We start from the raw sequence: 13579 nt of genomic DNA, 5'->3' as shown, positions 1-13579 counted from the left end.
TTCGTAGAAAATAGCTGCCTGAGAGCGTTTTAAAGATGGCCACCGAGTGAACTGACTTGCCTTGAAAGGGACATCATTGTCAATAGCATTCTTCCCCCCAGTTCAGAGTGTCAGCTACTGTTATGTGAAGTTACACATAAAAATAGGTATTGTTTAATTGCTGGAAACAAACGTTGCAATTCTGCTATGCTGGGTCTCTGAGGGTTAAAATAAATCACAAATACATTATATACGTCAAGAGTTAATTAATTAGTCATGTAAGAGTTGATTAATTAATTAATCAATTAAGAGTATTAATTAAGTCTTGTCTGGTTGTTTATGAGTCAATGCATTTATTCGTGTAAAGGAATTTAGCATTCATAAATACAAATCCAGAGATGCAGAAATTAATAAAAAATATATATATATGTATATACCTGATAAATGATTTATCTTATTTCTTCCTTGAATATTAACATACATACCAGTACAAAATATAATAAAAATGGCACTGTAGCATTTGAAGTTTTTTCTTAACAAATCATTGTATTAGCTTACAAATATTAACAAATGTATATATTCTTTTTATGAATGCCAAAATACATAAGAAATCGCAGAAATTACATGGATAGGGGGAAAAAAACAAATAGAATCCGTTATATTATGTTGTGACGTGATTGTTGGAAGAAAAAGAAAAAACCGTAATAACAATAAACGCAGAAAATTGACGCCTTGACGTCATCAGAGCCTCATTGTCATGCCAGAGCCCTTCTAACAAACTATTTAACAAGGTCTATGGCGGTACTCTGGCGATGAGACCAGAGGCCGTTCTGTTTTAATGGTGTGCTGAATAAACTGCTTTTGTGAGGAAAAAGTTAATCACTTAATGGTTTGACCGCCTTTTCGCTCATCTTCAACATGTTTTACACTAAACGATCCTTTTGAAATGAACTATGTGTTTCGTTTACTACGAATAAAATGCTGTTTTGTAAGAGAAGACTTGTTTAGTTTTGCGACAGATAGGTGTCAGTTTACGGCTCTCGCCATTCATTTGTATTGTATCCGCAAACGGTGACTTACTGTCGCACACACGCTAGTTTACTGGTACACTCTCTCCAATGCTAAAAACAAGGAGGTTGTTACTAGAGTATAAAGTATCTCTGGTCATACCCATAAACCCTCGCTGTGATCTGGAAGCAGTTCGTGCACCCGCGGCTCGAGTGTCAAGCACAAGGTGACTGATGATTTACTGTTTTATTCAACGTATTGCTGATTAGAATGCAATAGTGACTATTATATAGCCATATGTTAACTCGTGTGGTCATTTTAAACGCATGCGGATGTTTTGATGAGCAGCAGAAGCGGTTTAGTTTGTGTTTATGTCTCGTGAGGGTCAGACAGCGAGCGCATTATAATCAGCTCGAGTCTCTGTTTAACTCACTGATATCACCGTAGAAACACTCATACCTGTAAAGAACTGATGTTTATTTCGTTTTTACTTTCAGCACAGTTAATAACGCAATTGAAAGATTTCAGTGCATAGGTCATGTGATCGCGAGCTGTTTTAATATTGACACGCTTTACAATAAATAACTGAGATGGCATCAGTAGGAAATACTGCGGTACTTTCATATATATCATGATATTCCTTGAAGTACCAAATAAATACTATGGAACATGAAAATTACAGTCATTCTGTACCATGACCCTTCTTTAGTAAAGTGTCTAAACAGTATTTACATCGTTTTTAGCTACGAAATAATCATGATTTTGTAAATAATAATTTGATAAAAAGTCCAGTTTCGTCTTTTATAGAGTAGATGACGACTGATAGTGGATTCTACCAATAATGGCAACTAAGGTGGGGGAAAAGGCCGTTAACCGATTAATTGGACAATAGTTTTAAAAATCTATTTAGAGAATGTTACAGATTTGCCTTACTATGACGGGCACAGACATAGATGCTACAAGAGTCCAAAATAAATACTAGATGCAGTTTATTGTTCAACCAAACTCTTAATGATAACCAGCAAAAATTAAGATTTATTCATTAAAAATGCAGGACTTTTAACTGTTAACAATCCTGAATCACATTGGTGACTCTTATTTTGAAATGAGGTATTTACCAAATTAAGCGCTTTATAGCCTGTATATTCACCAGATTAAGCATATTGTGTAGAGATAAACCGCTTATTGGTTTAAATGATAATATTTAACCAATATTTACACTGTTCCACATGATGCTTGGCTTTATCTATCCTTTAATATTGGGTTTACTCATAAAGTTGGACACACATGACTTTACATTTCAAATATTAATTAACTGAGGGGCTTTGACCAAGTGTAGGCCTATATTGCAACTAAAACTAGTCAAATTACTTATTTGTAGACTGTGCACATTATTAGTTTTGTAAAGCAGTTTACCAGAGGTTGGTGATAAATGATTAAGTTGTCCAAAGCTAAAACTAAATCTAAAACTAAATTAATCAGTATCGTATTGGTCATTTAAAAACAACATCGGTCTATCACTAATTTTGTGTGCATATATTTTACCTGAGATTTAAAAAAAAAAATATATATATATATATTTTTTTTTTTTATCATGCACAAGATATGAAGTTGGAGACATGATGAAAAAAAGTACCCTTACAGTACCAAAAATGCCATGGTTCTACCACTAAGGATATTGTTTTCTAATTCTCAATTACAACCGAAATGTTTGGTGTGGTCAAAATGAGTAAAGCATAGCTTTAGCAGAGTTAACTGATTCTCACGCACAGAGTTGTGCACACAAAATACTTTTCCATCAGCTAATATAATTTATTTCTTGTCTGTAGCATCATGGCTCTTCGTCGGCTCTTCCAGCTGTCGTCTCTCTTTCGTTCAGCAGTGACCATCACCCTTCGCAGGAACATCGGACTGTCCGCTGTCGTCTTTAACAAGGCCAAAGACCTGGATCCTGTACAGAAACTCTTCTTGGACAAGATCAGAGAGTACAACACCAAGAGCAAGTCTGTAACCTTTGTTATAAAGCCATATATTCAAACTAAATATCATTGTTCAGTTTTATTGTTCGGAAAACATATTTTCATTAGCTGCTCATGATATGTGTGCAATGTCAGTCACTCGATACAAACTTTTTGTTGTGGAAAACAGTCTTGTGTTGAGTGTGTTATTTATGTTTAGTCAGGTAATTCTGTGTTCTGTTGTTCTCTTCCTCTGATAGGTCAGTTGGTGGTGTGGTTGATGCTGGACCGGCCTATCAGAAGAACCTGATGGAGGAGATGACCAAACTACAGCGATTATATGGAGGTGGAGATCTGACCCAGTTCCCACAGTTCAAATTCCCAGGTGGGTGTTTGTTATCAGACTATAAAGACGTGTTGGTTCTTTTTACATGGAAGTCACAACTGTCAAGTCAGAGCTTTCATAGAAAAAAGTACATTTACAGCATGTACTTAAAAGTTCTACGAAGGCATAAGCGCAGTAACGATAATTCTGACATGACGTGAACACACCATCAGTTCATAATGTATTGTTACATTATTAATGTTACTAGGGCTGTTGATTTAATGCCTTAATTTAGTGCGATTTTAATTATATAAAAAATAGTGTTTAAAAAAAAAATTACGCAATTAGTCATGCTCCTTGACGCGTACATATATTCTCTTATTAAAGGTACGGATTTTCCTTCCATATGAGCAATTCAAGCTTGAAGTACATCTGTTTTAACAAGCCGCGTCAATAGGTGGCGCGTGCCTCAACAAACCTCACAAGCAACGCAGCCACAGAATGAAAACCGCTCACTGAGGGAGCACAATAAAATACAGGAATCTTGAGATGCGATTTTCAAAGTTTATACTACTTTTAACTTGACACAGCATCCTAAAAATGCCAGTGAATACCAGTGAGATGCTCCAAACGCGTCCGTCTGAGGCACGCACATGTACATAGTGACAATTTAAAAATAGCGCAGACGGAACACGAGCGCGTCCTGTGAAAACTAGACACATTGACGAACTCAAAAAACAGAATGCTCTCAATTGAAGGCTTGTTTGATGATATGAGAAGAAATCAAACATTATATTGTGTTCTTACGCCACTTTTTGTATTGTCTTATTAATGCTTTATTCATTTGCTTCAATAAAGCAATTATTTCAGTGAATTTCAATCCATATTATATATAGGCCCTACTTAATATATTTATAAAAATTTGAAGTAGTATGCATTATTAATATGACTTATCTTGATTTGGGGGCCTTACAGAAAATGTTTGTGATTAATTATGATTAATTGACAACCCTTGTATCAAAATATGGTGAAATGAACTTTCTCAGCATTAATCCAAGTATTGTTTGTTAGTTCATATTGATTGTGTTAACTAATCAAGTATTCAACTTTACTGCAGAATGTTATGAAAATACTAAAGGAATATCGTCAACCTATTTGTTATTTTTATTTATATTTTTTAAATTTATCAGTAAATTAACTGATGTATAATAATAAATTCTTACAAGAATGAAAGACCACATTAATAAACCAGTCAGGACTCTCACATTTTATGTCTGGTTTAAAATTTTAAAAGGATAGTTCACCTAAAAATGAAAATTCTCATCATTTACTCTCCTCCTTGCCCTCTCAGATGTGTATGACTTTCTTCTGTTGAACACAAATGGAGATTTTTAGAAGAATATTTCAGCTCTGTATGTCCATACAATGCAGGTGAAGGGTGACCTGAAATTTGATGCTCCATAATGCACAAAGGCAGCATAAAAGTAAACCATACGACTCCAGTGGTTAAATCAATGTTTCAGAAACGATATGATAGGTGTGGTTGAGAAACAGATAAATATGTTAAAAAGAAAAAAAAGAAAATTATTATTTTTTTTACTATAAATATACACTTTCATATTCAACCACCTACTGTTTAGAGCTGGTCAAAGGTGAAGATTTATAGTAAAAAAGGACTTAAATATTTATCTGTTTCTCACCAACACCTATCATATCACTTCTGAAAACATAGATTAAACCACTGGAGTCTTATGGATTACTTTTATGCTGCCTTTGTGCATTATGGAGCATTGAATGGACCTACAGAACTGAAATATTGTTAATTTAAATTTGTGTTCTGCATCTGGGATGGCATGAGGGTGAGTAAATGGTGAGAGAATAATTTTGGGGTGAACTAATCCTCTGTTGAAAAATCAGGCACATCGTTGATTCTCTTTCTGATCTAAACTTAACTTGTACAATATCTAGACATTGGCTGTTGTGCTGATTAAGCTTTTAGCTCGTTTATTAAACAATTTTTCGCACAAGACGATCTTTGACAGATGATTTTTTACTACAGATGAACACTACAGTGTTTCTTGCAACTGAACTTTGTGAATGTTACATGGTTTGCATGCGTTCTAGGCTAGTCTGGATGGCTAAACTAGTGATTTGTGTTTAAGCAACGATTAATAACTGATCTACATGTTTCTCATGAGTTTGTTTGTCTTCAACAGAACCCAAACTTGAGGAGGTGACGACTAAATGAATATCAGGATGTCAGAACAAAACCCTGATGGAGAGATTGTGAAGTAGATATTTAATAAAAGACCTTGGTTTAAAAGTCCTTGTGTGCTGTGTTGGTGTGAATTTACTTCATTGTATGTTTACAACAGTGCATCAAACGTAAAAGTTTATTTATTAATGAAAATATACAGCAAGTTGAAAACAGACATGATATTCAGTACAAATAATAAAAATAAAAAAAGGCACAGACATGTCTGACAATGATTACAGATTCTCTGTCTCGTTAAGGCACAAGGTTGCACAGGCCGTGAAACAGTTTGGTTCTCTTCAGCGATGACGAACCATATAGGCCACTAGGGGCGCACATGGTAATTCTCACCCTTGGCCAGCAGGGGGCGCACTGGTTACATCTGTGTAATTGTTTACATGAGGGCAGTATAGAATCAAACTCTCAAAGCAGTCCGTTTAGTTTTCATTTGGAGAATTATTGCAAGAGTGAAAACATTTTGTATTTCCATCCAATTACAGTTGCTGTGGTGCTGATTGACAAAGTTCCTTTGGTTCCAGCGTCACAGACATGAATCTCATTCGCCATCACAGCATGAAAGACTGCTTGTGTTTGAAATCCTGAGGCTGGAAAGAGAACTAACATTCCTTTAGAATGGCAGTTTTGGTTCATTTATGTCTTTATCAGGTAGTTTAATTTTATAGCAGTTAAAGGGATATTCTGGGTTCAACACAAGTTAAGCTGAATCGACAGCATAATGTTGAATACCACAAAAGTTAATTCTGACATCCCTCATTTTCTTTAAAAAAAAAAAAAAAAAGCATAAATTTGAGGTTATAGTGAGGCACTTACAATGGAAGTGAATGGGGCCAATTTTGAGGGTTTAAAGGCAGAAATGTGAAGCTTACCATTTTAATAAAGCACTTGCGTTAATTCTTATGTTAAAACTCATGTATTATTTGAGCAGTAAAGGGTTTGTTGATATTACATCATCATGGCAACAAAACTGTAAAATTGGCTATAACTTTACACAGAAAAGGTTTGTAAGTGATTTTAATCACACTAAAATCATGTTTACACACGTCTTGTTGCAATACTTTTGAAAAAGTGAATATTTTAACGTAAAAAAAATTGGCCCCCATTCACTTCAATTATAAGTCCCTCAATGCAAGACAGATTTTTGATTTTTTTTTTTTTTAAAGAAAGGGAGGGATGAATCAAAATAAATTTTTGTGGTAATCAACATTATGCTACAAATGTTGTTGATTGAGCTTAACTTGTGTTGAACCTGGAATATTCCTTTAAGGTGAATCTTACAAAAAAAGAAAAATAAGGCTGTCGATTTAACCGGTTAATCCAGTGCAATTAATTATCTAAACATTATATACTGAATAGTTATTTGAGGGCCTTTCTCAGCAAATATGTGATAAATTACAATTAATTTAATTAATAGGCATATGTAATTAATTCAATTATAAATTATAATCGATTGACAGCCCTAAAAAGAACAGGTCTGGGTCACATTTTATATATATATATATTTGTGGTTGTTGTATTGACATTTTCGTAAGTATATTTTCACCCCAAATTCTCAGAACTGTAATGTGAAAATGTTAATCATCGTAGAAAAACTACACATTTGTCAAGAACAATTGTAAGAATACATCATGATAGTATTTGTCGTAGTGATAACATCATTGTGACTGGACTGGGTAATTTTCTGTATTAGAGAGAATTTGGGTGGAAATGTGCTTAATTAGCATGAAAATAATTGTATATATTTAAAAAAAAAAAAAAAAAATTTGTAATGGTCCTAAAATGGCTTCAATTGCACAGAATATGATTTCTAATTTTTTCCATTTTGATTTCAGGGTGAATCATAAGTGACCCAGACATTTCTTCTAAATGGTAAATCTTATGAACTATAAAAATAAATAGAAATCCAGTTAAATTTTACAATTCATCTCAGTTTATTATAAAGAAAGGCATGACTAATGTTACTCACTTCCTGTGGGGTGTGACTGTATCCTGAATGTTGACTGAAAGGAGAACACATTAAACATGAATCAAGTACTGAAATACTGAAAAACAAGAATTAAGAGAAAAATATGCAATCATATTACACATACTCTCACTTTCGCACACACATTTTCTGTAATTGCCTTTTAACTGAAAAGTTACTGTTGTTACTATTTTCTTCCTGCAACCTTGATGAACAATCTCTCCCACTGACTATTGATTAGTAAACTACCAGTGTGCTCTGAGGTTCATATAACCAGCTCGTTATTCGATATTGTAAAGTCCTGTTGCAAACGCTGCTGGTTTTGGACTCACTTGTCCTCAGTTCTGTTGAGGTTCTGGCTGCTAATGTGTGCCACACCGTGACACTGCGGGATCCAGAACGACCTGCAATCATGGACCGGTGAGGTCATAGGTCAAACAGTCGGTGTCAACGAAACACTGTGCACCATGCAGAATTACAGACTGTTAGTAAACGACTCGCCAAGTCACACCAATAATGGATGAGAGATGTTGAGTAGTGAACTAGTCTCATACAGTAACCATATTTTGAATACTTGAGTCACGATTAAGACAAAATTAAAATTAATCAGACCAAACAAAACAAGCTCAATAGCACCAGCAAACCAACAGTGACTGATAAGAATGCTGACAGCAGCCTTTTCAATGTGTTGTGTTGGGTGATTTCTCTAGCAATTGTTTGTCTCTTTGACCATTAGTGTCACTCAAACACACACACGCACACACAGTCTGTGTTAATAGTCTCACCTTCCTCTGTGTCCTGTGAAGGAACAAAAAACAGAAGTGAAAAAGAAACATGGTCAAAAATATCCTCATTTATATGCACAATGTACCATACTCCACATATTATTGAGGGGGTGTTCACACATACAGCAACTTCATTGCATTGATGCAAACTTTTTTTCAACATTTTCTAAATCACATCACTAACGCACATTGCTAACGGTTGCTGTTGCTCATGTTGCCTCAAATCGTCAACTCTCATTGAAAACTAATGATCTCAGGTCACTTTGCAGCTGCAAGTCACTGTGAGTGTGAACGGCCCCTTACAGAAATCGCAAACACACAAGCTGCTGAACTTACGGCTGAAGTATCCCTGCCGGTGAGCGTAACACACTCCAAAAGCACACAATAACCCGATCAGGCACACGAGAACAACACCAGTGATCACCGCGGGAAGATTCAGATCATCTGACAGAAGAGACAGAGAGAAAGTGTGAATAAAAATATCTAAATGTCATTGCATTTGATATTTGAAAGAAAGATAGCCCAAACAATCTTCACAAGCAAAATATTTGACAACAAGAAGTTTGTTAGGTTTGTTGGGAGAAGCTCCAGCAGCATTTGAAACATGGAGATCACACTTGCTTTCATTTTGTGTTATCGAATGCAATGTATGACTGAAGTGAACAAATACTTTTTGGTGTCAATGAACCTTAGAAAGCATACACACACACACGCTACACACCAATCTGCATGTGTTTGGCCTCGCAGCTCTTTGGGGGTCCCACTTTGTTGTTGGCCTCACAGTGATACTGACCCGCATCAGTCTTGCTGACCTTCTGAAAGATCTGATCCATACACAACAGAGAGAGGACTGGTTAAAGAACATCCTTCAGGCATGATGTGTGTTTGAGTGTGTGTGTGTGTGACTGGCGGTCAGGGTTATTTAGAAACACTCGTGTCTGCATGTCAACATCAGTTTGTCAGTGTGACAGTCACAGCGCTGAAAGATGTGACAATCAAATCTATAAAATATGACTGAATTCGATTAATGAAAACAATATCTTTAAATGTCTTTCAACAGTAGCTTTTTTTGGTGTTAAAATGCTTTCACCCATTCCAGCTTTATATGCAGAGACAACTCTACGTAATCCAGTGAAAGACATTTTCTGGAAAACTATAAACATATTTTTATTTTAATTATATAACATTTATTTTGAGCCATCGGTCTGTTCCACTGAGCTGTCTACGGAGGGCGCATTACAAGGCATCACAGACGCGCTCCCAGCAATCCCAGAACGCACTGTGATGAGCTCGGTAAAAAAATAAAAATAATAATTGTATCCAAAATGGCGAGAGAAATTTTGATTATAAATATACATAATTGTTTTGTTTTTTAAAATCTAATTAAAAAAAACAGTCTATTTTACTCAATATTTGACAGATTTCCAGTGCAACATACAAAAATAATGACTGAGAGCACTTAATGAAATAATAAAAGAAAAGCTTTACAAAAATTATTTTTGACTTGTCCCTCCTTATCTTTAAAAAGAAAAAAGAAAAAAAATTGAGGTTGCAGTGAGGCACTTACAATGGAAGTGAATGGGGCCAATATTTGGAGGGTTTAAAAGCAGAAATATGAAGCTCATTATTTTATTTGAAAACTTACTTACATTAATTATTCTGTAAAAACTTGTGAATTATTTGTGCCTGTAAAGTTGTTTAAATCCATCATTTTAAGGTTTCAAGGTTTACAGCATCAGGTCGTTATGGCAAAGTTGTAAAATTGGCTATAATTTCACAGAAAAGGTTAGAAAGCTATTTTATCACACCAAAATCATGTTAACACACATATTGTTTACCTCTTGTGGCTATACTTTTGAAACATTGAGTATTTTAATGTTTACGGATTGGCCTAATTCACTTCCATTGTAAGTGCCACACAGGAACCAAGACTGTTTGCTTTTTTTAAAAGAGGGAAGAGAAGAAATGTATTCTTTGTGATAATCAACATTATGCCACAAATGCTGAGCTTAACTTGTATTGAACACAGAATATTCCTTTAATGTTAAATTAGTTAAATATGTTAATTAAGTTAAATAAGTTTAACAGTGTTAAAGCCGATGTGTTAAAATACTTTTTCATATTGCAGCTTTATACAGCATACAGAGAGACAACTGTAAGAATCAAACCGTAAACACTGTCTCTGTGGTGGTATAAAACTTCCTCTTTTTATTTTGAGCGACCCATCCATGTTTATTTTTGCAATTCCGTATGGTGGAGGACCAAATTGGCAAATTGACCAAATTAAAACCATCAGCCTATCGGCCATAAGTATGAAAATGCCAATATGAAAAACAGATGGTTTATCTACAATTAACATATTTAAGCTCATAAAATGCATGTTAATTTGGCAGCCCTAGTTAAAAGAAAATACAAAGCAATGGTGTTTCTCATTCTCACCAGCATGCCGGTGAATTTATTGATGGTGAATGTGTCATTGGCGTGGCGTATCAGCAAGGGTTTCTTGTCTTTATACCACGTATAGACAGCAGGGGGGATGCTGTGCTGGTCACTACAGCGTAACTCCACCTGGGATCCAGTCAGGGCGGAGCTCGGGATGTCACATGACGGCGTGTGTGGTGGCACTGCGAAATAAGCAACATTTAATACACAGATCACACACACAAAACATAGATATTCACAACAAACCACAGCAAACCAATGCTGACAACGTATGGATTAAAAAATTATTTAATGCACTTTTTATTTGACAATTAAGTTTCCTAATAAGCATGCATAAAGACTGATTTGGCAATCCTTGAAAGACATGAGCATGAAGACATTTTCAAATTCATAGAGTTGGGAAGTTCAATTCATGTCAATGAATCAGTTCAAACAGTCAGTTTAAATGAATCAATTCAAAACACTGAATGACTTGTGATGTCACTCAAAGTTCATGAAAGTCTCAGTGTTATTTTACAGGTTTTAAAATGTAAATGCAAAGATTAGGGCTGGGAATTGCCACAGACCTCCCGATTCGATTTTACAACATTTCCTAGCCAATTCGATATGTATTGCGATCAGTGTTGGGGGTAACGCGATAAAAGTAACACGTGTTACGTAATCAGACTACTTTTTCGAGTAACAAGTAACACAATATTTTTTTATTTTAGACCATAATATTAGAGTTACTTTTTAAATAAACTAACACGTTGCTTTTTTTTAAACTGTCCCTGTATTGCGAGAAATCAGGAGTAAAAGTGTGCAAAACTTCAGGGAGGAGACGTAGTGCATGATTGGCATTGTAGTTCTATAAAGTGTGAGGCCAGAGACTATTTAGCAGAGATGAGACACTTCTATTTAAATGAATGGGAGAAATCGGAACACCCAACCAAGAAGCTCTAGCACCCAACAGTCAAAGAATGTAGAAAGGAAGTCCCACCATGCAGGTAAGAGTGTCAATCACCTTTTAGATACAGACATCGCCTGTCAATCAACTCGCTTGCGCATTTCGCGTTTTAGCATAAAATGAGGTCATCATTCGGTTGAGTGAAACGCTATTGATTCAAGTGTTAATACACATTGCGTTAAAAAAAATCTTTAAACACGTCTAGGCAGAGGGATTATAAGACTAGTCTTCCACTGACATAATACACAGGGTGAAATACTCGCTCAATTCATGGACTTATGCAGCCGAACTGCTCCATGTTAGAGCTCCCTGTAACTGGGAGAATGGGATGAGAAAAGCTGAATCTGGATCAATGACTCCAAGCAAAGTTCTACATGGTTTGTGTTCGCAGAGAAAATGTCTTAGTTTCTAAAAATATTCTACATTTTTGTTTTATAATAAACAAGTAGTTTGAATCATGAAACAAATAATTTGTATGACATTTTGGTAGCATTTTCTTTTTTCTTCTTGTATTTTTCTAATTTTTCTCCTCTTTTCTCCCCAATTTGGAATGCCCAATTCCCACTACTTAGTAGGTCCTCATGGTGGCGCAGTTACTCACCTCAATCTGGGTGGCGGAGGACAAGTCTCAGTTGTCTCCGCTTCCGCAGACAGTCAATCTGCGCATCTTATCACATGGCTCGTTGTGCATGACACCGCAGAGACTCCCAGCACATGGCAGCTCATGCTACTCTCCATGATCAACACACCATTTACCACGCGCCCCATTGAGAGCAAGAACCACTAATCGGGACCACGATGAGGTTACCCCATGTGACTCTACCCTCACTAGCAACCGGGCCAATTTGGTTGCTTAGGAGACCTGGTTGGAGTCACTCAGCACACCCTGGATTCGAACTCACAACTCCAGGGGTGGTAGTCAGGGTCAATACTCACTGAGCTACCAAGGCCCCACATTTTGGTAACATTAAAAACGATTCCATTCAAGTTGTCTCAACATGCGCATTTGAAGTTGTGCCGTCTGTACGCACCATGGATCAGCTCAAAACAAGCTTGCACTGAGATTACTTAAGTGAAAAATATTCATTTATTCATCAGACTTATTCCTTGAACACGTTAGGCTGGCATTCCCCACTGAATTTTATCCTGACTTCTGAAGAACATCTCAAGTTGACTCTGGCATTGTCGATGGGCACAGCACATGATGACATATGATGCAGGGTTAAGTGTTGGACTTTGCTGCTTTAGGTAAGACAGTGGTTATTCTTCATTATTCATATTGGCTGCCATGTTGATGGAAAAACAAATCATGCATATTCATGTTAGTGATTCTTTATTATAAATATGACATGAAGACCTCCTTTCTAAATATCTGTTTGTTTACTATGTTTTTTTGACATGAGTGTTGTACAGTATCTAGCATGACCTGTAATGTCGCTTGTATGCAATGCATGGCTTATTTGTATGGAATGTATAGCATAGCAGAAGAGAAAGTGGCTGTGAGAAAAAAGTAACGCAAAAGTAACGTATTGCTTTATTTTCCATAAAAAAAATAAATAAATTTTTAATTAAGTTACTTTGAGTAACGCAATATTTCAACAAGTTACTTTTAAAAGTAACGTTATCCAACACTGATTGCGATTCTGCAAGTATTTTGATTTTATGTTTTGATATAAAAACTTCTTAAAAAGATTAAAAAATAAACTAACTCCTTTTTCTCAGATATAAATATCTATCGAAGAACAGTTGTCTCTGAAACGACAATTGTTTAACTCTGTAATATATAATGTGCAGGTAAAAGGTAGGAATGTGCAAAACTACCAATTGACCAGTCAGTGCACTGTCTGAGCTAGGCGACTAGTTCGTGCAAAGGAACCCATGTATAATGCTGCATTATGTCC

The 13579-nt window shown here is 35.6% G+C and overlaps 2 protein-coding genes across 3 annotated transcripts in view; one reads left to right on the top strand and one right to left on the bottom strand.

The window, feature by feature from the left end:
- Positions 1–1052: 1052 nt before the first annotated feature.
- Positions 1053–5596, top strand: atp5pf (ATP synthase peripheral stalk subunit F6). Its single transcript, XM_051705391.1, has 4 exons — positions 1053–1213; positions 2817–2990; positions 3206–3330; positions 5487–5596. Exons 1-4 carry the CDS (start codon positions 1098–1100, stop codon positions 5516–5518), a joined length of 447 nt encoding a protein of 148 aa, XP_051561351.1. The 5' UTR covers positions 1053–1097; the 3' UTR covers positions 5519–5596.
- Positions 5597–5649: 53 nt separating this feature from the next.
- The window catches only part of jam2a (junctional adhesion molecule 2a), a 33936-nt gene continuing 26006 nt past the window's right edge, over positions 5650–13579 (bottom strand). The window contains exons 5-10 of one of the 2 annotated variants that reach the window (XM_051705371.1): positions 10730–10914; positions 9012–9114; positions 8627–8734; positions 8291–8303; positions 7509–7542; positions 5650–6141 (exon numbers count right to left, since the gene is read on the bottom strand). In XM_051705371.1, the coding sequence (XP_051561331.1) occupies positions 6091–6141; positions 7509–7542; positions 8291–8303; positions 8627–8734; positions 9012–9114; positions 10730–10914 (494 nt within the window). In that variant the 3' untranslated portion in view covers positions 5650–6090. The remainder of the gene's footprint in view (positions 6142–7508; positions 7543–8290; positions 8304–8626; positions 8735–9011; positions 9115–10729; positions 10915–13579) is intronic. The other variant, XM_051705372.1, reaches the window with a different exon arrangement.

The sequence above is a fragment of the Myxocyprinus asiaticus genome, chromosome 8 (assembly GCF_019703515.2).
Source record: "Myxocyprinus asiaticus isolate MX2 ecotype Aquarium Trade chromosome 8, UBuf_Myxa_2, whole genome shotgun sequence".
Lineage (NCBI taxonomy): Eukaryota > Metazoa > Chordata > Actinopteri > Cypriniformes > Catostomidae > Myxocyprinus > Myxocyprinus asiaticus.
This window is presented reverse-complemented; position numbering and strand designations above follow the sequence as displayed.

Excerpts from the sequence above, each read along its gene's own strand:
- atp5pf (XM_051705391.1), top strand. The coding sequence starts at position 1,098 with ATGCTAAAAACAAGGAGGTTGTTACTAGAGTATAAAGTATCTCTGGTC. Across the intron at positions 1,214-2,816 it reads GCTCGAGTGTCAAGCACAAG|CATCATGGCTCTTCGTCGGC; the intron begins GTGACTGATGAT and ends TCTTGTCTGTAG. Across the intron at positions 2,991-3,205 it reads GAGTACAACACCAAGAGCAA|GTCAGTTGGTGGTGTGGTTG; the intron begins GTCTGTAACCTT and ends TTCCTCTGATAG.